General features: G+C 43.7%; 1 protein-coding gene across 2 annotated transcripts in view; it reads left to right on the top strand.

Moving 5' to 3' along the window:
- Positions 1–24077, top strand: part of ice2 (interactor of little elongator complex ELL subunit 2) — a 91781-nt gene that overhangs the window by 31794 nt on the left and 35910 nt on the right. For both annotated transcript variants that reach the window (XM_048520685.1, XM_048520686.1), the window contains 4 exons: positions 731–915; positions 5470–6388; positions 9218–9393; positions 18620–18749. In XM_048520685.1, coding sequence (XP_048376642.1) covers positions 731–915; positions 5470–6388; positions 9218–9393; positions 18620–18749 — 1410 coding nt within the window. The remainder of the gene's footprint in view (positions 1–730; positions 916–5469; positions 6389–9217; positions 9394–18619; positions 18750–24077) is intronic.

Genomic DNA, 24077 nt, shown 5'->3' with positions numbered 1-24077 from the left:
TAAACCTATTAATTCCAATTCAGAACAGATTGTGTTTCAATGTGCTATCTCTCCTCAGTCACTTTTTCAGCTGTTGATCTTTTGGTGGTAGACACAATGACCAATTTGTTGGCTGTAAATGTTTATTTCAGTTCTGAGTTGGAACCCTTGATGTGCGAGGGAAATTATTAGAATTTGGATTATTGTCACGTGTGCTCAAGTGTGGGAGTACAATGAAAAGTTTATAATGTTAGCCCACATTGCGCCATCTTCGATACAAAGTAGGCACAAATTGTAGATGCAAAAATAGTTACATTACCCTCTGAGGAAGGGTCACCGGACCCGAAATATTAACTCTGTTTTTTCCTTTACTGATGTTGCCAGACCTGCTGAAGTTTTCCAGCAGCTTTGTTTCTGCGCATTACCTTAGAGTTATTCATTGTAATAAGTTAGAAAAATAAGAAATGAAGTTAAAAAGATAAACATTGTTGTCCTGCTAAACAGGGCCTGCAGTAGACCAATGTAGGGGCTTCTGCACATTGTCTGACTGGGCTTGCAAGCCTCTGTCTGCCTGCACTGGTCCCCAGTCCATTCTGGCTCCAGCTGATGCACCCGGGCATGCTGGCGTGCACGCTGGCTGTCTCGCTGCACTCACGTCCCCAGCCCTGTGTATTATCTGTTTTGGTATTTATACATTCAATGCTCATTCTAAGCTGACTCGTTTAAACACTTATTGACTTTCTCTTCAAAGGAGGTACAATGGGGAAAGTTGTCTTCATTGACTCGCCGCTTGCAAAGAAAACCCTCACTGTGAGAGAGAAGAACCAACTGTTTTATGAAGCTCCTCTGGATCTGTTGATGACCAAAAAATATTTTGTAGCCGTGTCAAGCATGACGTTGGACAAACCCGAAAGACATGACATCTTTGAGGAAAAGGTAAGACTTTGTAATCGAATTTCCATTTCAAATTCTTGTCACACAGAAGTAAAAAGTTGGACGTGATCTGTCTGTGTTACAGACTCTCTGCCTGCAAACACTTGGTGGATGCACTATACCATTGTACCTCAGTGAATCACAGGACAATCATGCAATCAGCCTTTTAGCATAGAAAGGGACCACTCTGCCCATGCCTCCCATATTGACTCTTTGCTCTTTCCTTTCGCTGTTTACTCCTTTTGAGTATTGATTCCCGTTGCATGTTTTATTTAGCCCCCTTTTTTTTTCAGATAGTACATTCTAGCCACTAATAATGACAGATCTTGCATTCTAATTTCTTGTAGCTGTTTGCTGATATTGGACAGTCCATGAATTGTGAATAGAACTGCAAGTGAAGTGTGTTAATAATAGTTATTCAAAATGTTGTGAATCTCCACTTCAGAGAGATGTGAATGCTCAGTTGTTGAATTAATTTAAGAGTAATGGTAGGGCCCTGGGGAGTGTTGGCAAACAAAAGAGACCTAGGGGCGCAGGCTCATAATTCCTTGAAAGTTGATTTGCAAGAAGACAGGGTAGTGAGGGAGGTGTTTGGCAAGCTTGCTTTTCTGGGTCAGTGCATTGAGTATTGGAGTTGGGAGGTCATGTTGATGCTGTTTAGGACATTGGTTAGGCCACTTTTGGAATACTTGTTCAGTTTTGGTCACCTTGCTATCGGAAGGATGTTGTTAAGCTTGAAAGTGAACAGAAAAGACTTACAAGGAAGTTGCCAGGGTTTGAGCTATAAGGACAGGCTGGGGCTATTTTCCTTGCAGCGTCGGAAACTGAGGGATGACCTTATAGAGGTTTATAAAATCATGAGGGGCATGGATAGGGTGAATAGTTGAGGTTTTTTCCCCAGGGTGGGGGAGTCCAAAACTAGAGGGCTTAGGTTTAAGGTGAGAGGGAAAAGATTTAAAAGGGACCTAAGGGGCAGTGTTTTCAAGCAGTGGCTGGTGCATGTATGGCATGAGCTGCCAGAAGAAATGGAGGAGGCTGGGACAATTACAGCATTTAAAAGGCATCTGGGTGGGTAAATGAATAGGAAGGGTTTATGCTGGCAAATGGGACTAGATCAGTTTAAGACATCCAGTTGGCATGGACGAGTTAGACCAAAGGGTCTGTTTCCATGCTGTAAATCTCTCTGAACTCTGACTGTGATGGATAAGTTTTTGGTTTCTCAGCAATGTCCCCTGTCATGTTATTTTTAATTGTGTGGATGTACTGGCGAAGCCAATGTGTTGACATGCACGTCAATGTGCAGAACCTCCCAGCGGCACTCCAAACCTCTTAGACGGAATGTTGTTTGTTGGGAAATGGGGAGCAGACAGGAAAATGGAGTTGAAACCCAAGATCAGTCCTGACTGTATTGAATGGTGGAGCAGGCTTGATGGGCTGAATGGTCTAATCCTGCTGCTTATGTTCTTTTCAATTGTGTTTCAGGCTTTTGAAAATCCCTTGGAAAGAAGTGAGCAAGTCAGTGAGAGCACTCAGGATGGTTAGGATATTTCTGTCAACCACTATTGACCCGTAACTGTCTATTCATATTTCCACAAACTGATTTTAAATATCTATTTTAAGTGCTGTTTCCAGATCTTTTTTTAAATATATAAGACAACCTCAAACCAAGTCTTATATTTGACTAGTGTCTGACAGAGGAGGTCTGCTAGATAGATACTTGTAAGACTACCCACACATTCCGAGGAAAGGTGGGCCAAACTGAACTAAGTTTAAAAGAACAAGGGGTGACTTGATTGAAGTTTATAAGATCTTGAGTGGTCTCGATGAGTTCTTTCTTGTGGTTTATTCTGAGGGTTTTGCAACTTTAGGACTCTGTTCCTCTGACAGCAGTAGAGGAGGGGTCATTAAATGCTGAAAAGACAAAAGTAGGTTTAAGGCAATAGGAAAGGTTTAGAGGGATATGGGCCAAATGCTGTCAAATGGGACTAGATTAATTTGGGATATCTGGTCGGCATGGATGAGTTTGACCAAAGAGTCTGTCTCCGTGCTGTACTACTCTGACTTCAGGTAGATTCTTGTTGGAGAAAGAAATAGGTCGATGTGAATGTGGAAATCGAAACACAACCAGAGCTGCCGTGGTGTTATTGCAGCAGACTCGAGCGGCCGAATGATCTGTTTTGGCTCCTGTTTTGTGCTGTTGTATGTAAACTCCAGGGTGTAATGACCAGAGAAGGTGCATTCCTAACTCAAAGAATAAGGTGATCAGCTGGTCATGTTTGATGTGGAGGGCACCCCTGAAGCTCCAGCCTTTGGCAACAGGCTGGCACGCTGTTGCAGAAAATTAACTCTTGACGGCACATGTAAGCATTCACTTTGCTTGCCTCATGCATCCCTAAATCCTCAAAGCCTAATGTGATAGGTTTTTGAGCAACATCCCTTGGGTGAATTTTTTAAAAAACCTCAAATACTTCTGGACACCTTGTATATTGATTTAGCTTCTGTACTTCAACTCAATCAAAACTCCTCATAATCTTAAATGGTCTCTGTTATGGACTAGACCACACCACCTCAAAATATATAAAGAAAGTAGCCTGGACCCGATCATTTTCTTATTTTAAATGTAATTGTAAAGTACTGTCTTCCTGGTGTAATTTGATTCGTCAAACTACTCAACATTAAGCGAAGCACAATTTATTCAAACACTATAGTTAAAATAAAACCAAAGAAGAATTTAGAATAACTTAACCTGACTGGAAACCATAACGGAATAACAGATACAGTAACTATTACTACTTACCTGTTCTAATATAGTAACAACCCATAAACTGACCCCTTGGCAAAAAGGCAAATTCAGAAATCTGATTTTCTCATGTTCTACACCCACAGTAGGAAGAGAAACCCTAGCTTCTAGCTGTAACTGAGAGGGGGGGGATGGTGGAATATAGCTTCTACTTCTTTAAGACTTCTGCCGAATCTAAAAGCTAAAAACAAACCAGAAATCCTGGTCTGAGAGAGCTGGCCACACCCATTCAGGCTGCTTCTATTGTTCCAATTTTAACAAAAAAATACTCAAGGTCTCACAAGCTTTTTGCATTACCACAGACCTTCTCATTCAATCCCTCTCTTAAAGCAAGCCAGGACGAAATGCACCTCTTCAAAGCACAGCAGCATCACCCCTTCCATTAGATCATCTTGTAATACAAGAGCTGGGAGACTATGTTGCAGTTATAAAAGTCATGAGTTGATCTCTGCCGGAGTATTGGGCACAATTCTGGGTGCTCTGCTTTAGGAAGGAAGTGTATGTATTGGCAAGTGTGCAGGAGCGGTTTCCAAGGATGATTCCAGCAATGAGAATAGATTGGCATAGACAGTACTGTGAAAAGATGTGTAAGAAGTTTGCAAAATCATGAAGGGGTCTGGATAAGTCAGATAAGGAGAAACTGTTCCCACTCTTAAAAGGACCAAAAAAAACAAGATGGCGTGATTTGGAGGTAATGGGAACTACAGACATTGGAGAATCGGAGATAACAAAGTGTGGAGCTACATGAACACAGCAGGCTGAGCACAAGCTTTCGTGCTCCTAAGATGCTGCTTGGCCTGCTGTGTTCATCCAGCCTCACACTTTGTTATCTCAGATTCTCCAACATCTGCAGTTTCCATTATCTCATGAACTGTGCAAATATGTGTTCACACAGGGTGTGGTGCAGATATGGTATGCACTGTGTGGAAGTGTAGTGAAAGCAGGTTCAACCGAGGTTTCCAGCAGGGTGTTAGATTGTTTCTAATAAAATAACATGCAGAGGCTACAGGGAAAAGGCTCGCACAAAGTACAAAGTCATAATGCTCATGTGCACAGCCAGTGAGGCCACTGTGGGCCGAATGGCCTCCTCCTGCACTGTAACAATTCTGCCACTCTGGTGTTTTCTCGATGTAGGAATTTAATAGGTGTTGATAAAATCATCACGGATATAGATCAGGTGAATAGCAGGTGTCTTTTCCCCAGGCTGGGGAATTTCAAGAGAAGGGGCTTGTTTTTAAGGTGAGAGGAGAAAGGTGTTTTTAAAAAAAAAGATATGAGAGGCAGTTTCTCACACGCAGTGGTTCCATGCAGCTCCACACTTTGTTATCTCTTCCTCCCTGCGGTAGTGGTGGATGCAGGTAGAGTTAGAATGTTTAAGAGACATTTGGATAAGTACATGAATAAGGAACATTTGAAGGGATGTGGGCCAGGAGCAGGCAGGTGGGACTAGTTTAGTTTGGGAACATGGTTGGCATGGACTGGTTGGACCGAAGGGTCAGTTTCCTTGCAGTATGACTCTATGAACTCGAGCATGTTCAGTCTTTGAGCAGTTAAAGGATTAAGTATTAGACATGACATTAGGGAGAGCTCCCCTATTCCCAAGCGACAACTGACGTGCTCCAATAGAATTGAAATAACTGATAGATATTTTTACAAGTGAAAAGATTGCCCGAGCTGCTCTTGTGAAGCCAGTGTTTCTTCTGACTGTGTAAATTGTCCCCAGTCACGGTGTCTGTTTCCTTCCTGTTAAAATCTAGGACCTTCCTTCCCGAGACCAAAGAAACATCAGCGCATGTGAAAGCAAAGACTTCGATCTTGCCGCTGACTTCAGTGAACTGGAGACGTTTGCATCGATTGTTTCAAGTGTCGCAAACACAAAATGTACAGACACAGGTAAACGTGCGTCGATGACCGGTGCTCCTCGCTGTTCTCCAGAGGGCAGTAAGAAGGAGGCGAGTGTGGGAAAATCGAATCCCCTAGAGATAACCAAAAAGATCATGCAGCAGAAGCGACTTGACTTCAGGGTGACCACCACCAGCTGTGACAGAGACTCGACCACGGATGAGATGACTGACTGTGAGGAGAGGTGCAAATCAGACCAGCAAAAGAACCAAATGAAATTGGACCCTACAAAAGAGAAGAAAAGTGAAGGAGGCACTTTACCAGGCACAGATTCCGATGAAGTGGCCTTCACTAAGGGACAGACATCCGAAAAGGATAGCAGCCTCGTTGACAGCGATTCTGACTGTGAGCGACTGATCATTGACACAGATTTTGCGGAAAGCCATGCGAAAACTGTTCAAAGTGACCCAAAATCCGTCCCGGAGAAACCGGACTGTCGTAGTTCCAAAGATGTCATTCCAGACACCCCTCGATCACCATCTCCTGAACCAGTCAGTAGCCAAGTGCAGAAAGCTACCACTCCAAGGCGGAAGAGGAAGGCATCTAAACCCCTCTCTAAGGAGTTTGACCCTGTTGGGCAGATTATGAAGATGCAGTGTGAACTGTTAAAGCCGAGTCCCAAACGTCAAGCGGATCAATCACCCGTAACCCAAGAACCAAGCCCAGCTCCCGGCCCAGTGCCACCTGATAGAAATCCTACAGTCTTGAAGAATTCTGCAACAGTTGGGAATGTCGGTGGCTCCTGGTACATGACAGCCCAGACCACACGGTCATGTAAGAACAACAATTTCCTTCATGTTAAACTGTTGCTTGGAGTTTAACTAAATTATGACATATAATGTAACAGTGAGAAGGAAGGGTTGCATGCTACTGATACAGATCAGCTGTTTAAGCAAATTGCTAATAATGCAGCTGTCCAACAACAAGAACAGCAGCAAACTTATACAATCACTGCCAACGAATTGGTGGTGGAATGAGGTTACAGGGCATGATATATTTTTATATGCTGAAATACTCTGTTTCAATGGCGCTTTGTGTAATCCATCTCTAACGCCAGCTGTACTATTTTTAGGTTAGCTTGGAGGGCAAGTGTTAGTTGGAGGAAGACGGATATGAGTGGGAGTGGTGGGTGGGTAAGATATGGATAGGTGAGAGTGAGTAGGATTGGGTGCTGTGTGAAGATAATGGATCTGAAAGGGTTAATGCTGGAGCCTGCCTTAAGCCCCACCCAATCTGATGACATTATAAGGTGATGGTGACTCGACGACATGATTGTATTATCACTTGACTATCTATCCAGAGACCTCGAGACAGGTTCAATTCTCACCATGAAGGAGTTTAAATTCACCAGAATATCTGGAATTAAAAGTCTAATGGTGTCGATTGTCAGAAAGTTCCATCTGACCCAGTAACCATCCTTCAGGGAAAGAAACTGCCATCCTTACCAATGTAGGTTGGCCTATATTTCAACTTCAGCTGATTCTTAACCCTACTTTGGGCAATTAGGGATGGGCAATATTAACTGGCCATGTCAGTGGTGCCCGCATATTGTGAATGAGCTATAATATAGGACTAGGATGGGGAAAGGCAGAACATCATGGATCCTTGCAGAGTGAAGAACCATAGCTCTAGTGTCTCCACATGATCCCATTAACTATATCTGACTTAGTCGCGCAATTCGATTGTTATCATGCCACAAGCTGCACCTTGTTTCAGACCAGCCTCCTCTTGTCAGGACTCACCAGTAGTTTTAATCCATCACTGTTGACCACGGCGGTTCTTAGACCTAGTCGAGGAAGTGGGGTTGTGAACATAGAATAGTACAGCACAGTGCCGACCCTTCGGCCCACGATGTTGTGCTGACCTGTTAACCCATTCAGATCAATCTACCCTGCGTACTCTACATTTTACTATCCTCCATGTGACTATCCAGGAGTCATTTAAAAGTCTCTAAAGCATCTGACTCCAATACCACTGCCAGCAGCACATTCCACACACCCACCACTCTCTGTGTGAAGAACCTACCTCTCACACCCCTATACCTTCCTCCAATCACCTTAAAATTATGCCCCCTCGTAATAATCACATCCGCTCTGGGGAAAAGGTCCCTGGCTCTCCACTCTATCTGTGCCTCTCATTATCTTGTAAACCTCTACCAAGTCACCTCTCATCCTTCTTTGCTCCAATGAGGAAAGTCCTAGCTCCCTCAACCTTTCCTCATAAGACCTGCCCTCCAGCCCAGGCAGTATGTTGGTAAACCTCCTCTGCACCCTGTCTAAAGCTTCCACATCTTTCCTATAATGAGGTGACCAGAACTGAACGCAATATTCAAGTGTGGTCGAACCAGAGTTTTATCGAGCTGCAGCATAACCTCACGGCTCTTGAACTCAATTCTCCTGCCAATGAGAACCAACACACCGTATGCCTGCTTTACAACCCTATCAACTTGGGTCACAAATTTGAGGGATCTACAGATGTGAACCCCAAGATCCCTCTGTTCCCCACACTGTTAAGAATCCTGCTATTAACCCTGCATTCTGCATTCAAATTCGACCTTGCAAAATGAATCATGAATTGTGGCAGCAAACTACCCCACTGTAAGCTGCTAGGGGAAGACATGGGTTCCAAGCAGAAGACAGGTGAGGAAAGATTGAGGCACTTCCCTGTACCTTCAGGCTGTCAGCTTCGTGTGTGTGTGAGTGTGAGAGAGAGAGAGCTGAGGTAGCGTTGGCGCCTCACAGCTCCGAGGAGCAGGTTTGATTCCAGCCTCAGGTGTCTGTCTGTGTGGAGTTTGCACATTCTCCCCCGTGTCTGTGTGGGTTTTCACCAGGTGCTCCAGTCTCCTCCACCAGTCCAAAGATGTGCATGTTAGGTGGAATGGCTCTGGTAAACTGTCCATAGTGTCAAGGGATGTACAGGCTAGGTGGATTAGCTATGGGAAAGGCCAGGGTTATGAGGGTAGGGCGGGGTTCTGGGTCTGGCTGGGATTTCTTCGAAGGGTTGGTGCAGACTCAACCAGCTGAATAGTTTCTTTCAGCACTGTGGGGATCCAGTGAGTTGGTGGAATTTAATTCATTTAATAATTCTGAAAGGGACTTATAAAGGGATATACAAATTTTAGAACCGTTGTTCATTGTTGTAAAGCACCATCTAGATCAGCGACGACTTCCAGGACCCCCCAGTTAGCCAGCTGGATGTAGACCTGGCTCCAGGTCCATAGGAATGTGGTGGATTTTGTAACTGTGCAAGCAAGCCATTCTGTTCAAGAGCATTTAGGATGAGCAACAATTCTGGCATTGCCAGTGAGACCTACATCCTATGAAATAATTAAAGGAAAAAAAATGTGGGCAGGAAACTATTGTCTGCTAACAATTGATTGATTCCACATGCTCACAGAGATAGTCAAGAACAGAATTGGAGAAGACTGTATTCATTTTCTTCCAATGATGATTTATTCTCAAGTCCTTTTGTAGATTAAGTTCCCATTTATAACCTGGAGCTGTCTGATTATTACCTAATCAGTCTAATTACATCAGAAAAATTACTGAGAGCAAGGAAATAATTGATACATTTTGTAAACACACTGATTTGTTCCCTGTTTAGATCTCCTATCGGAGGAGCTCCTGAACTGCAATGAAAATGAGTCGGATTACACAGCTCCACCAACTGGGAATGTCACCTACAAACTCTTCAGGTTGTCCGATATCCTCTTACTCGTCCGTGGTCACATTCACAAAACGCAAATCAGACCTCGATCAAACAAAGGGGTGACGAAGAAGGTGAATATTCCAGCGTTGCTCTCTCTGGGTTTTAAGTATGCGGACCAGCCAGTACTGTACTTTACAACTGCACAGTTCGTGCCCCCATATAATGTAACCCCATACATTATTGGGTTCGTTCATAACTCTGCTATCCACGTCCTGACTTGGGCCAGACACACTATTGTCACAGAACACTTGGGGAAGCTCACTGATACTTTAGCCCCCCATTACTGTCACAAAGTTAATGAATGAAACCGAATCACTTAAGCCAGCAATTTTCCTGCCTGATCAGCTCTGATTAACAGAAAATACTGAACAGGTTGTTGTACCAAGCAAGAAATTGGTATATCCATTCTAATCACGGGCAAACAACATATGAATAATCAATCAACTTCTATATCTCATTTAAATTTTAGCCCGTTTTAAAACACATACAAACAGACAAACCAAAAAAATGTAGCTGTTCTAGTGGCGAGAAGAAACTGGGGGAACTCAGTTCATCAGCACCAGTCACCAGGACTGAAGAAGTTGTTAGAACATAGAACATAGAACAGTACAGCACAGAACAGGCCCTTCAGCCCACAATGTTGTGCCGACCATTGATCCTCATGTATGCACCCTCAAATTTCTGTGACATGTCCAGCAGTCTCTTAAATGACCCCAATGACCTTGCTTCCACAACTGCTGCTGGCAACGCATTCCATGCTCTCACAACTCTCTGCGTAAAGAACCTGCCTCTGACATCCCCTCTATACTTTCCACCAACCAGCTTAAATCTATGACCCCTCGTGCTAGCCATTTCTGCCCTGGGAAATAGTCTCTGGCTATCAACTCTATCTATGCCTCTCATTTTCTTGTATACCTCAATTAGGTCCCCTCTCCTCCTCCTTTTCTCCAATGAAAAGAGACCGAGCTCAGTCAACCTCTCTTCATAAGATAAGCCCTCCAGTCCAGGCAGCATCCTGGTAAACCTCCTCTGAACCCTCTCCAAAGCATCCACATCTTTCCTATAATAGGGCGCCCAGAACTGGACGCAGTATTCCAAGTGCGGTCTAACCAAAGTTTTATAGAGCTGCAACAAGATCTCACGACTCTTAAACTCAATCCCCCTGTTAATGAAAGCCAAAACACCATATGCTTTCTTAACAACCCTGTCCACTTGGGTGGCCATTTTAAGGGATCTATGTATCTGCACACCAAGATCCCTCTGTTCCTCCACGCTGCCAAGAACCCTATCCTTAATCCTGTACTCAGCTTTCAAATTCGACCTTCCAAAATGCATCACCTCGCATTTATCCAGGTTGAACTCCATCTGCCACCTCTCAGCCCATCTCTGCATCCTGTCAATGTCCCGCTGCAGCCTACAACAGCCCTCTACACTGTCAACGACACCTCCGACCTTTGTGTCGTCTGCAAACTTGCTGACCCATCCTTCAATTCCCTCGTCCAAGTCATTAATAAAAATTACAAACAGTAGAGGCCCAAGGACAGAGCCCTGTGGAACTCCACTCACCACTGACTTCCAGGCAGAATATTTTCCTTCTACTACCACTCGCTGTCTTCTGTTGGCCAGCCAATTCTGTATCCAAGCAGCTAAGTTCCCCTGTATCCCATTCCTCCTGACCTTCTGAATGAGCCTACCATGGGGAACCTTATCAAATGCCTGACTGAAGTCCATATACACCACATCCACAGCTCGACCCTCATCAACTTTTCTAGTCACATCCTCAAAAAACTCGATAAGGTTTGTAAGGCATGACCTACCCCTCACAAAGCCGTGTTGTTCTTTTGCATCTTCCAGCCTTTCCAATCTCCAAGCATCTTTATGCTGAGTTCCTACAGTTCTTCGCTTGAAGATACAGAGCAGTTGGCATACTAATTGTTCAGTCACTGTTTAGGTGCAGCTACTTAGAGCGTAGTTGTGAGCACAAGTAGCGAGCTACCTTTTCAATTTTCTGCTACTTCTAAGCAAGGGATGAAAAAAGAAGTAGCATTTTTTAAGAATCTGGATGCTTTCTGCTCCTGTGCATGCACCTACCCAGGTGCTTAACCAAGAGTTGTCCCAATGCTGAACACTCCTGACCCACACAACTGGTCGTGATTTGCCAAATATGATCATCTGACTATATCCGAACAAAGCTGGCCTAATCTCTCATCCAAGGTTCTAATGCGTCCAGCAATCCTCCCCTATAGTATTAACAAGGCAACACTGTAAATACAAATCACAGTGAGTTCCAATCACTTTTTAAAAAACTACAACATCTTCCATAGCTTCTTAGATTTAAAGCAGTTGTTTTCTCATTTGCCCACAATCCAAAAATGAACAGAAAGACAAAGATGCAGACTTTACACCCTTGTATTCCACAGACCCACGCTGACTGCCACTTAAATGTGCCTTGTTTTGAAACTTCTCATTCTTCTTTTACAATTTCCTCGATGGTCTCGCCCTTCTCATCCTCTCATGTCCTCCAGCCCCAAAATCATCAAAGCTTTTTTGATTCAGTACCCAATTTTATTTGCTGCACCGTTGACAGCTGTATCTTCAGCTGTTTAGGGCATGAACTCCGACATTCCCTCCCAAAGGCTCCATTTTCTCTCCTTCTTGCTTCTCCTTTTAAGATGCTTCATAAAATCTACTTCTTTGACTGAGCTTTTGGCCATCTACTTTAATACAGTCTCGTGTGTTATGGACCAGACCAGACCCCCTCGAAATATTCAAAGAAGGTAGCTGTGACCTTAACTTTTTTTTTAATTTTTAAGGCAAACATGAAGTACTGTGTTCTAAATGCAACACAACTGGTCAAAATACTTGATGTTAAGCAGAACACTATTTAATCACTGTAGTTAAAATATAACAAAAAAGAAGGAATTTTAGAATAACTCGATTGGAAAATTTAACAATTATATATCCAGTAACTATAACTAATTAACTGTTCCAATATAGTAACGTCCCTTAAACACATGCTTTGGCAAAGAGGCAAATTCAGAAAAAGAGAGTTTGGCTCACGTGCAACTTAGCAGTGTGGGAAGCGAACCCCCAGCTTTTAGTTGCAATAGAGAGAAGGAGAAAATATTCCTTTTCTTCAAGCCCGCAGCTGCTTAAAGCTAAACTGAAAAATTATATAAAAACAAAACTAGAATTCCTAGTCTGAGAGATCTGGCCACACTCATCCAGGCTACTCCTGTTGTTCTAAATTTTCAAAAAAAAAACAAAAAGCCTCACAAATGGTTTATTCAGTTGGTAAACTGCTTGGCACCTCTCTTCCAACAAAAAAAAAGGACAAAATAATCTCTCGAAGCCATAACATTCTCGTAGATAAATAGTGTCAGATTATATTTGAAAGTGTGTGTTGAAGTAGAAGGTAGAACACTCTTTCAATATTCTATGAATTTAGTCAAATGTGACTCCCAGTAAAATCCAGTCCCCAGTATCCAGATCGCAAGCATGAGAATTCCAGATGTTTGGGATCCAGATAACTGGGATTTTACTGGTATTGGCAATTGGAAGGGTACAATGGATCACATGCTTTATTAAAGCCAGTTCAAGACTTGCCTTATTGGTAAAGAGAGGAAGCTGAAAGAATGAAGCTGAGTTTTACCTGAGAATTACCTGGCCAGGTACACCGCTGTTTGTGGGCGGCCGTGGCCACTCATAATGCCTCATGAAACCTGCAGATTCAAATAACTCGCACCATCACCAGCAGACCCCAACCCCCGCCCCACCGGCTGCCACCTGATTCCCAGACCTGCCAGATACCAGGGAGATTACTGTATATTCATTTCATTCCATACCGATTGCTGGACTGTCCAATGGTAATTAAAATGTTGGAGCAATAATTAAGTGCCAGTTGGAATCAAGCGTTAGATTAAATCAGCGCCAGCTCCACCCACCTACAGCAGTTTGGGGAATTCTTCCCACTCTGACATATTGGTCAATCTGTAAGTAGTTTGTGATCTCAGCAAACACGATTGGGTCAAAACTGCTTGCAGGTTTTTTTATAAAAGCCACCACTCAGACAGAACTGCCTGGGCTGCTGACAGCTCTTTGCATCATTTAGTTTTCCAGCAAAGCTTAAAGGAATTGCAGTGACTGCAGCTGATAAATTACTGGTCTCCTTTAACACTCTTTGTCTGCGGTCTGGTAGTTTATCTACCAGCAGTGTTGTCTCTGCAGGCTTTCTGCTTCCTGTTTATAAAGAAAGAGGGTTCCATTCGGGAAAGAGGAAGCTATAAATCAGTCCCGCAGAATAATTTTAGCAGGTTCACAGCTTCACACGCTGGTCCAATTTACCCAAGAGTGAAAATTGCAGAAAATTAATGAATCTTCCACTGCATAGGACAGCATTTATTCTGGCTTTCCAAATAGAGATCTTGAAGGAGCAAGCAAGGACAGGACTTAGGAATAAGTTTTTTTTTTAAATTTTGAATGTTGATTTGCAAATAGTGAAGTCTAGCCGGGCAACACAGTGTTTGCTGCACAGTAGGAGGCCATTCAGCCTATTGCGCCATTCTAGTTTAACGAATGAGGTTTCCAGTTCATTACACGTCCTTCTGCTCTTTCCCCAATGCATTACAGTTACTTCCTGTTTTTTAAAAGATTGTTATTTGCTTTCCCTTTCGAAAGTTAGTATTGAATGAGATTCCTTTGTACAGGCAGAGCATTTTGCATCTCAACTTGCTGAGAGTGAGGAGGAAGCAAAGAAATAAGCTCTTGTCAAGGTCTTTTTCCTTGGCTGGGAGAGTCCAAAACAAGCCAGATATAGGTTTAACATGAGAGGGGCAAGATTTTAAAAAAGGACCTGAGGGTATATATTTTTCACACAGTGTCTGAAACGACCGGCCAGAGGAAGTGGTAGAAGTTGGTACAATTATGATATTTCTGGACGCGCATATGAATAGGGAGGGTTTAGAAGGATACAGGCCAAATGCTGGCAAATGGCACTAGGTCAGATTAGGGTATCTGGTTGGCGCAGATGAATTGAACCAAAGGTCTGTTTCCGTGCTATATGACTCTATCTACCCCTGTTTCCTTTTCCAGTGATCTTAAATCTGTTAGCATTCATGCTACTAAGTAGGGTCCTGCCGGTTTTGTTGAAAATCAGCAAAGCTGGTGCGAAGTATATTGGAATTTTAAGCAAGATGTGCATCTAGTGCAAGTCAAAGTCCTGCAGTTCCTTGTGCTAGTTTTACAGAGAAAAGTAGCCACTCTCCCACGCTGGATTAATCACTGTTGGGAATTGCTGCTGCTCTTTTGTCAGCCTTTCAGGAAGCTCAAAGAATGAAGCTGAGTTTTGTCACAAGGATCTATACGGACACGTTTTAAAAGCTTTTCATTTCCATTTAATTCAAAGAAGCTGGCTACGGGTGCCTCAGTATAACTAGTAAATGGTTCAGTAAAAGCAGGTGGGAGGGATCTTGCATTTTTGATAAAGTTGCGCCAAGTTACTACCTGTTAGGATTTATTAATGCAAAAATTTGGTGAGAGGTTGCACTTTAAAAACTCTGTCTGATTGCATTGGTTCATAGAAGACATAATGTTTACCAACTTCCAAGTATTTTCAACAGCAACTGGAGCAAAAAAAAACTTACTAACATAATTTGCTAAAAAGTACCACAAGTAAAAATTATTACTCTGTTTCTCCCAGTTTGCTCAATCAACTTATGTTTTTGAAAACACAGAGCAGCTTCAATGAAAACACAGAGGGAAGTAATTGCAGCCTACAGTATGCCCTTGGAGAGATGACTGGAACGGACTTCCATGCATTGTACTCCAGAACAAACACTTTCATTGAAGAAGTTCTAGATATCGCAAATAGTTTCCCTGTCACGGCAGACCTGTATATTTAACCCACAGTGGTAGTGCTCAGCAAAGCTCCTGTCTTGCCTATAGTGGGCAAAACAGCTGGTGCTGATCTGTTTCACCCGAACTCCCCAGCCACGCACAATTGACAGTTCTGCAGCATCTGCACAAACATCTGTCTCTGCTGGAAAGGAGGAGCACTGCCCCAAAGTATATGTGATGCAAGAACTGTGCCCCTATACAAGAAAAAAAGCCATCTGAAGTGATTGCAAGACAATGATCAATTATTGACCTGCTGAGAATTCTTGGGAAAGTATTTGCCCTTGTCAGACTGCAGATCCTGCCTAAATGCATCTCTCACAAAACCCAGGATGGTTTCAGAATAGGAAGATCAACAAGTGATTTGAAGTTTACAGTCACCTTCACAGTAATTGCAAGAGAGACATCTGAGTAAAGGAGACCAGTGCATGCTGCCTTCATTGATCTCACCAAGACATTTGACCACTTGATCAAGTTTAAGCTGGTGGATAAGCACTTCACTGCCTGATGATCTGATCTCCTCTTTGGTTGACAGTGTGTCAGTCACCCAATAATGGATCAACACTGGAACACTTTGGGATTAGCAATAAGATCCAAACACGTTTGTGTTATGGTGCTGACGCTCTCTTTGGCTGCTGACGTGCTCCTTAGGTTCAGACAAACAGACAAAGTATACTAGAGATAATGGGAACTGCAGATGCTGGAGATTCCAAGATAATAAAATGTGAGGCTGGATGAACACAGCAGGCCAAGCAGCATCTCAGGAGCACAAAAGCTGACGTTTCGGGCCTAGACCCTTCGGTCTAGGCCCGAAACGTCAGCTTTTGTGCTCCTGAGATGCTGCTTGGCCTGCTGTGTTCATCCAGCCTCACATTTTATTATCTTAGACAAAGTATACTTATGAACCAGAACTGATGGAGAGTTGTTCAGCCTTACTTATCTAAGATCCAAGACACAGAATTCTCTGATTCTCTCTATGCTGATCATGTTGCACTTGCATTTCTACAGCAGGAAATGGACAGATTCCTCCTTCGCTGTGAGGAGTTTGATTTGACCATTATTAACTGGAAGATCAATGTTTTAGTCCATTCTGCCATTGTCATTGATATCATGGTACAGGAGATTCCGGATGACTTCATTTGTATCTAGGTTTGACAATCCTCTCTGATGAAGGGTCTAGGACCGAAACATCAGCTTTTGTGCTCCTGAGATGCTGCTTGGCCTGCTGTGTTCGTCCAGCTTTGCACTTTGTTACCTTGGATTCTCCAGCATCTGCAGTCCCCATTATCTCTGATCAGTTATTTGTCACTTGTTTAAGATATCAACACGTCTCAAAATCTCCAGCTCTTACATCCAAGCTGAGTAAGAGAGAATGGGCCAACAATAAACTGACAGAAAACACCAAACTGCGAAGCTAACAGGCACTGCATCCGCAGTGTGATCCTTTATCCTGGTGAGACATGCATAACATCATCGCGCCAGGAGAAAAGCCCAACATTCGACACCTTTTTTGCTGTCTCCGATGTCTCCTCAACATCACTTGGTAGTACGGGGTCAGCAGCTGGAGTGTGCCCATTCCATCAGTGGGCACCAATTACGAAGCACTGTTTTCGTACCACGTGACTGACTGCTCAAGTGGGCTGAGAGAAACAGACCAGTGAATCCTGCACCTCTGAGCCTCCTTTTTTTTGTCTGCAGCGAACCTGACACAAGTAGCTATGCCTGTGTGAGGTTCCCAAATTGCATCAGACCCTGCTTAGCGCAGATTTGAGCAACTCGGCAGAAACCATCGTCTCGGGAGATGTGAGGTGATCAATGCAATCAATGCTCCATCAACCACAGCTTCTGTGTTTTCTGAACTCCTTCATCTGTGGTCTCACCCGGTCAACATGTAAACTAATGAAATAGATTTCCTTACATTCACACAATCTGGATAAGAATTGATGTTCTTGCCTTTCTTATTTCACCCAATCTGTTGCAGCTAATTTTTTTTTTCAGTCATGTGAATTTTGTTTTATTAATTTGACAGATGCATGCAATTAGTTGGTGTTGCTGAGTATTTTCTCTTAGTGACTCGATTCATGACCAGGGTCACAACTGCTTCCAGCTTAGTGACAATTTGGAGGAGATCATCAAATTTTTGCTACATTTCCTAATCGATCATTCTTTTCCCATGATCATTTAGGTTCCTTTTTCAGTTCTATAAAAGGGAGCCCACAGGGCAAGAACAGCCTTGATTAACAACCATGTACAGTATAGTCACATAAGACATGTTTGCAAAGCAGTCATGGATTCTCCAGCATCTGCAGTCCCCATTATCGTTGATACAATTTTAACCTCACTGTGAAGCCTCTTCCAGGGATGCCTAACCTGGAGAAGTTGCCCTCCTCCCTCTGGACAAACCTCAGGGGATCTCTCTCCCATTGCAACTCTCTTGTAATCTCTTCAGCCTTGAAACTGCTCGACCGTGCCCTGAAGCAAACCAGGTACCACAGCCACATCACCTTCCTCAGCACCTGCCTATGGAACCAGATCTGTCTCCTGTCCACCTATCTTCTCCTTTATCCATCGTTGAACCGCCTCCCCCCTCTCCCTATTTTTTCAGAACCCTCTCCCCATCCCCCTTTTCTGATGAAGGGGCTAGGTCTGAAACGTCAGCACCTAAGATGCTGCTTGGCCTGCTGTGTTCATCCCGCTCCACATTTTGTTATCTCGTGAGGTGGGGTTTAAATGTTCACTGGAAGGGAATTGTTTTTGAGTGGTAGAAGATGATTACCCTGCAGGCTGGGTGTTTGAGTGGTATGGTTTTGGAGAATGAGTTCCTCTGGAGAGATTGCTTGGTGGTTAAGGCAGGGGGATTGGTTTCAGCGATGCATGGGCCTGGAGGAAGGGCTAGGGGTTTGGTCGTTCCTCTGGGGTGGAGGTTGAGGGTGGGCATAACTTCTAAGGGAGTGTCTGATGGGCCTTGTAGGGGTCATTTACATAGTGAGTAAGAAAGAAAGTATTCCATCCATATGTCCCATTAGAAACTGCTCCCTGTTGGTGACTCGATAGGTTTGGTTCCTGCAGTAAAAACAAAGTACGGTGGAAGTCCCTTTAGCATGCGGGTGTTGAGGTTCAATAAGAAATTCTGCATTAGACCTGGACCATGTCATAGCTATACCACAGTAATAAAGAAATATCTACTTACTCCAATTTTTAAAAAGCAAAAGATGATTTAAATAAAGATTTACCTCTCTTCGCAGCCATGAGATTCCTGTGCTATAAACAAATTGGTGGTACATTGAACTATGGTGTATAGGGATTTCCATTGTACGCAAACCTAAAGAATTGTACAAAAAAGAAACACGAAAAATGTCATTTTGACCATACGCTGATGTGCACATTTTGTTTGTATTTTAACAGCATGTCCCAATTTATTTGTTTCCTAAACTGGAATATCAGCTGGCGTACGGAATTGAAACCTTCACTGACAGTGAAATATGCCGGTTATGGACTGAGAGTCTGGTCAATTCAAATACCTGGTTTTATGTTGGTGAGTTCCACTTATACTGAACCAGTAAGCCCGCACTTGTGTGTCTCTGTTTAAGTGGTCCATTGAATGACATGGCCACGGTGTGAATCTGCTGATGAGCAAATGAATCCCCAACCCCTAATGACTGATGAAGTGAGGCTCACTTTGATCAACCAGTGTTGTATCTATCAACAACAGGACTGCTTTGTTTTGCATTCTGTGTGACGGTCGAGGAAAATTGTATCTTTTAATATAATTTGGAGAGCTCAACTCTGAGGTAATACTCTTGCTTGAGTCAGAAGGTTATGGGTTTCTTCTCATTGCCCTGAGTTGAGTGCATAATCCAGGCTAATGCTGTGCCCATGTGGTACTGTTGGAGGTTCAGTTTCTTTGATACAATGTTAAATTTCAGCCTGTTGAGGTAATGTGAAAGATCTCATTCAAGATCTGCTGAGCAATAGCTAAGATGAGGTAGGGAGGGGTGCTGTGGAGAAGGGGATGTGGGGACCTCAGCCAGTGTGGGAATTGAAGCCGTGCCGTTTGCATCACTCTGCATCAGCTGTGACCAGCTGTCCCAATGATTAAGCTCACCAACCTGAAGTGCAATCACATTAGCTCCTTGCCATTCCTCGAGAGTTTTGGTAATTTTTTCCAACTTTGTTGATTTACGAAGGCCATTCATCTGATTGACTTTCTACCCGAGTAGTAGTCCTGTTCTCCATAGCCCTGCAGTTTTCCTGCATTTGTAGGTTTTTTCCTCGTCGTCTTTGCTTGTTTTGTCATTTGCTTCAAATTATTGCCCTCAGGATGTCGACTGTCCTGCTGGAGCAATATCTCACCATTTACGTTGCTGTTGATGAAGGCTTTCTCTGCGTGCATTAGCTGCCATGTTCCTCACTGTTGAAGCAGTGATGATACTTCAGAGAAAATAGTGCTACAAAAGCTGTGAAGCACATTGGGATGGCTAGAGATTGTAAAAGGCCCTACATAAATACAAGGCAAAATCTGAAAGACATGGCGGTGCTCTGCTAACCCTGCAGTGTAACTCGCAAACGAGAGTCAGGACCATGTGCTCAAAACAGGGAATAGGCAGCATTGCTATTTATTCCTCACTGCAGGTAAATTTGAGAAGTACTTCAATTATTTTTCTCCAGCTTATGATTGTCTTACTTGCTCTAATTGACACTGAGCAATCCCAAACTAAACTAGTCCTAACTGCCTGCTCCTGGCCCATATCCCTCCAAACCTTTCCTATTAACATACTTATTTAAGTTTCTTTTAAATGTGATCGTTAAAAAAGGCAACCAATTTATTCTTACCTCACTTCCTCCTCCCTACAACAGGAGCTAGATGCTATAAGAATGTCCCAGGCCAAAGCAGCAAGAGAAAAATATAACTTTAAAACCCCAAAGAACTGCAGATGCTGGATATCTGAATCAGAAACTGAAATTGCTGGAGAAATTTTATGAGGGTAGTCACTGGCCCCAAAATGTTAACTCTGCTTTCTCTCGCCAGCCATGATTTAAATGGTGGAGTGGACTCGATGGGCCGAATGGCCTTACTTCCACTCTTATGTCTTATGGTCTTTTGCTGCTGGACCTGCTGAGTTTCTCCAGTTTCTATTCTAAAGTCTAATTAATTTTGTTTTAAAATGGCTTTCTTAATGTTTTCTTAAGGAGCACACATCACCTTTGACCTTGGGATATGTCTGATTATGTAGAGGTTTCGCCCACTTAATGGGGAAAAGATCAGATTTATGCTCCAAATGGATGAGCCTTTTTCCAGTCTCGGGCTAAGTTTCAACACAGAAAGATCCTCAGGAGGAGCAAGTATTTGGCACAAAAACAGAGTTGCTGGAAAAGCCCAGCAGGTCTGGCAGCATTTGTGCAGAAAAAAAATGTCAGAGTTATCGTTTCGGGCCCAGTGATCCTTCCTCAGAAGTCTGTATTTAGCCTCAAGGCAGTGGCTACAGATAATGGGACATGTGGTAAGATGCAAATATTACACTTGTCAGCAGAGGGTGCTGTTAGATATCTGATTCAATCTTATATTCAGTTTACTTTTTTGTAGTCTGAGCGTTCTATTGCAGCATCTCAGTCCTTAGAGCAATTTTGCTGCAATTGTCTTTGCTTGATCAGCTTTTTTAAAGATTTTTTTAAAGATGTCATGTTGTGGCTGCACAGGACATTGGTTAGGCCACTTTTAGAATACCATGTTCTCCCTGCTGTAGGAAAGATATCACAAAACTTGATAGGGTTCATGAAAGATTTGCAAGCGTATTGCCAAAGTTGGGGGGATTTGAGCTATAAGGAGAGGCCGAGGCTATTTTCCCTGGACCATCAGAGGCTGAGGGGTGATATTATAGAGTTTCTCTTATAAGGTCCCATAAAATCATGATGGGCATGGATGGTGTAAACAGCCAAGGTTTATTCCTCAGGGTGGGGGAGCCCAAAGGTAGAGGGCATAGGTTTAGAGTGAGAGGGGAAAGCGACCTGACAGATCACATTTTCATGCAGAGTGTGGTGCGTGTATGGAATGAGCTGCCAGAGGAGGCTGGTACAGTTGCAACATTTAAAAAGCATCTGGATGGGTATTTTTTATTAGATTCCCTACAGTGCGGAAACAGGCCCTTCGGCCCAGCAAGTCCACACCGCGCCCCTTGGAGCATCCCACCCAGACCCATCCCCCTATAACCCACACACCCCTGAACACCACGGGCAATTTAGCATGGCCGATTCACCCAGCCTGCACATCTTTGGACTGTGGGAGGAAACCGGAGCACCTGGAGGAAACCCACGCAGACACGGGGAGAATGTACAAACTCCACACAGACAGTTACCTGAGGCTGGAATTGAACCTGGGTCCCTGGCGCTGTGAGGCTGCAGTGCTAACCACTGAGCCACTGTGCCACCCCATGCATGGATAGGAAGGGTTTAAGGAGATATGGGCCAAATGCTGGCAAATGGGACTATACTAAGTTAGGATGTCAGGTTAGAACATAGAACATAGAACAATATAGCACAGAACAGGCCCTTTGGCTCTCGGTGTTGCGCCGACCTGTGAACTAATCTAAGCCCCTGCCCCTTCACTATCCCATCATCATCCATATGCTTATCCAAGGACTGTTTAAATGCCCCTAACGTGGCTGAGTTAACTACATTGGCAGGCAGGGTGTTCCACGCCCTTACCACTCTGAGTAAAGAACCTGCCTCTGACGTCTGTCTTAAATCTATCACCCCCTCAATTTGTAGCTATGCCCCCTTGTACAAGCTGAAGTTGTCATCCTCGGAAAAAGACTCGCAATGTCCACCCTCTCTAATCCTCTGATCATCTTGTATGTCTCTATTAAATCCCCTCTTAGACTCCTTCTCTCCAATGAGAACAGACCTAAGTCCCTCAACCTTTCTTCATAAGGCCTTCGCTCCAGACCAGACAACATCCTGGTAAATCTCCTCTGTACCTTTTCCAATGCTTCCACATCCTTCCTGGAATGGGGTGACCAGAACAGCACGCAATATTCCAAATGAGGCCGCACTAGCGTTTTGTACAGTTGCAGCATGATAGCACGGCTCCAGAACTCTATCCCTCTACCAATAAAACCTAACACACCGTAAACCTTCTTAACAGCACTATCAACCTGAGTGGCAACTTTCTGGGATCTATGTACGTGGACACCAAGATCCCTGTACACATCCACACTACCAAGAATCTTTCCATTGACCCAGTATTCTGCCTTCCTATTATTCTTCCCAAAGTGAATCACCTCACATTTATCTGCATTGAACTCCATTTGCCACCTTTCAGCCCAATTCTGCAGTTTATCCAAGTCTCCCTGCAACCTGCAACATTCTTCCACACTGTCCACCACTCCAGCGACTTTAGTGTCATCTGCAAACTTACTAACCCATCCACCTATGCCTGCATCCAAGTCATTTATAAAAATAACAAACAGCAGTGGTCCCAAAACAGATCCTTGAGGCACATCACTAGTGACCTGACTCCAGGCTGAATATTTTCCATCAACCACCACTCGTTGCCTTCTTACAGAAAGCCAGTTCCTAATCCAAACTGCTAAATCTCCCTCAATCCCATGTCTCCACATTTTCTCCAATAGCCTACCATGTGGAACCTTATCAAAGGCTTTACCGAAGTCCATGTACACCACGTCAACTGCCCTACCCTCATCCGTATGCTTGGTCACCTTCTCAAAAAACTCAGTGAGGTTTCTGAGATACGACCTGCCCTTGACAAATCCATTTTGGCTATCTCCAATCAAATTGTTGCTTGCTAGATGGTTATAAATCCTATCTCTTATAATCCTTTCCAAAATTTTTCCTACAACAGACGTAAAGCTCACAGGTCTACAGTTACCTGGGTCATTCCTGCTGCCCTTCTTGAACAAGGGCGCAACATTTGCAATCCTCCAGTCCTTTGGTACTAAACCTGTAGACAATGAGGACTCAGATCAAGGCTGAAGGCTCCGCCACCACCTCCCTAGCTTCCCAGACAATCCTTGGAAAAATCCCATCTGGCCCAGGGGATTTATCTACCTTCACGACTTCTAGAATTGATAACACCGCCTCCTTACTAACCTCAATCCTTTCAGTTCTAGTAGCCCGTAACTCAGTCATCTCCTGTGCAATATTCTCCTTTTCCTCAGTGAAAACAGATGAGAAATAATCATTTAGCACCCTTCCGATCTCCACAGGGTCCACACACAGCTTCCCACTTCTGTCTTTGACTGGCCCTATTCCTACCCCAGTCATCCTGATATTCCTCACATACCCATAGAAAGCTTTAGGGTTCTCCTTTATTCTACCTGCCAATGTCTGCTCATGTCCCCTCCTTGCTCTTCTTAGCGCTCTCTTTAAATCCTTCCTAGCTAATCAGTAACTCTCCATCGCCTCATCTGAACTATCTCGTCTCATCGTCACATAAGCCTCCCTCTATTGCTTAACAAGTGATGCAATTTCTTTAGTAAACCACGGTTCCCTTACCTTATCGCTTCCTCCCTGCCTGACAGGGACATACCTGTCAAGGACACGCAATATCTGTTCCTTAAACCAGCTCCACATTTCGATTGTCCCCATTCCCTGCATTTTGCTAACCCATTCTATGCCTCCTAAGTCTTGCCTAATCGCATTATAATTGCCCTTCCCCCATCCATAACTCTTGCCCTGTGGCATGTTTCTATCCCTTTCCATTGCTAAAGTAGACATAACCGAATTATGGTCACTCTCTCCAAAGTGCTCACCTACCACGAAATCAAACACCTGGCCTGGTTCATTACCAAGTACCAGATCTAGTGTGGCCTCCCGTCTTGTTGGCCCTTCGACACACTGAGGCAGG

Source organism: Stegostoma tigrinum, chromosome 36 (assembly GCF_030684315.1).
Source record: "Stegostoma tigrinum isolate sSteTig4 chromosome 36, sSteTig4.hap1, whole genome shotgun sequence".
Lineage (NCBI taxonomy): Eukaryota > Metazoa > Chordata > Chondrichthyes > Orectolobiformes > Stegostomatidae > Stegostoma > Stegostoma tigrinum.
This window is presented reverse-complemented; position numbering and strand designations above follow the sequence as displayed.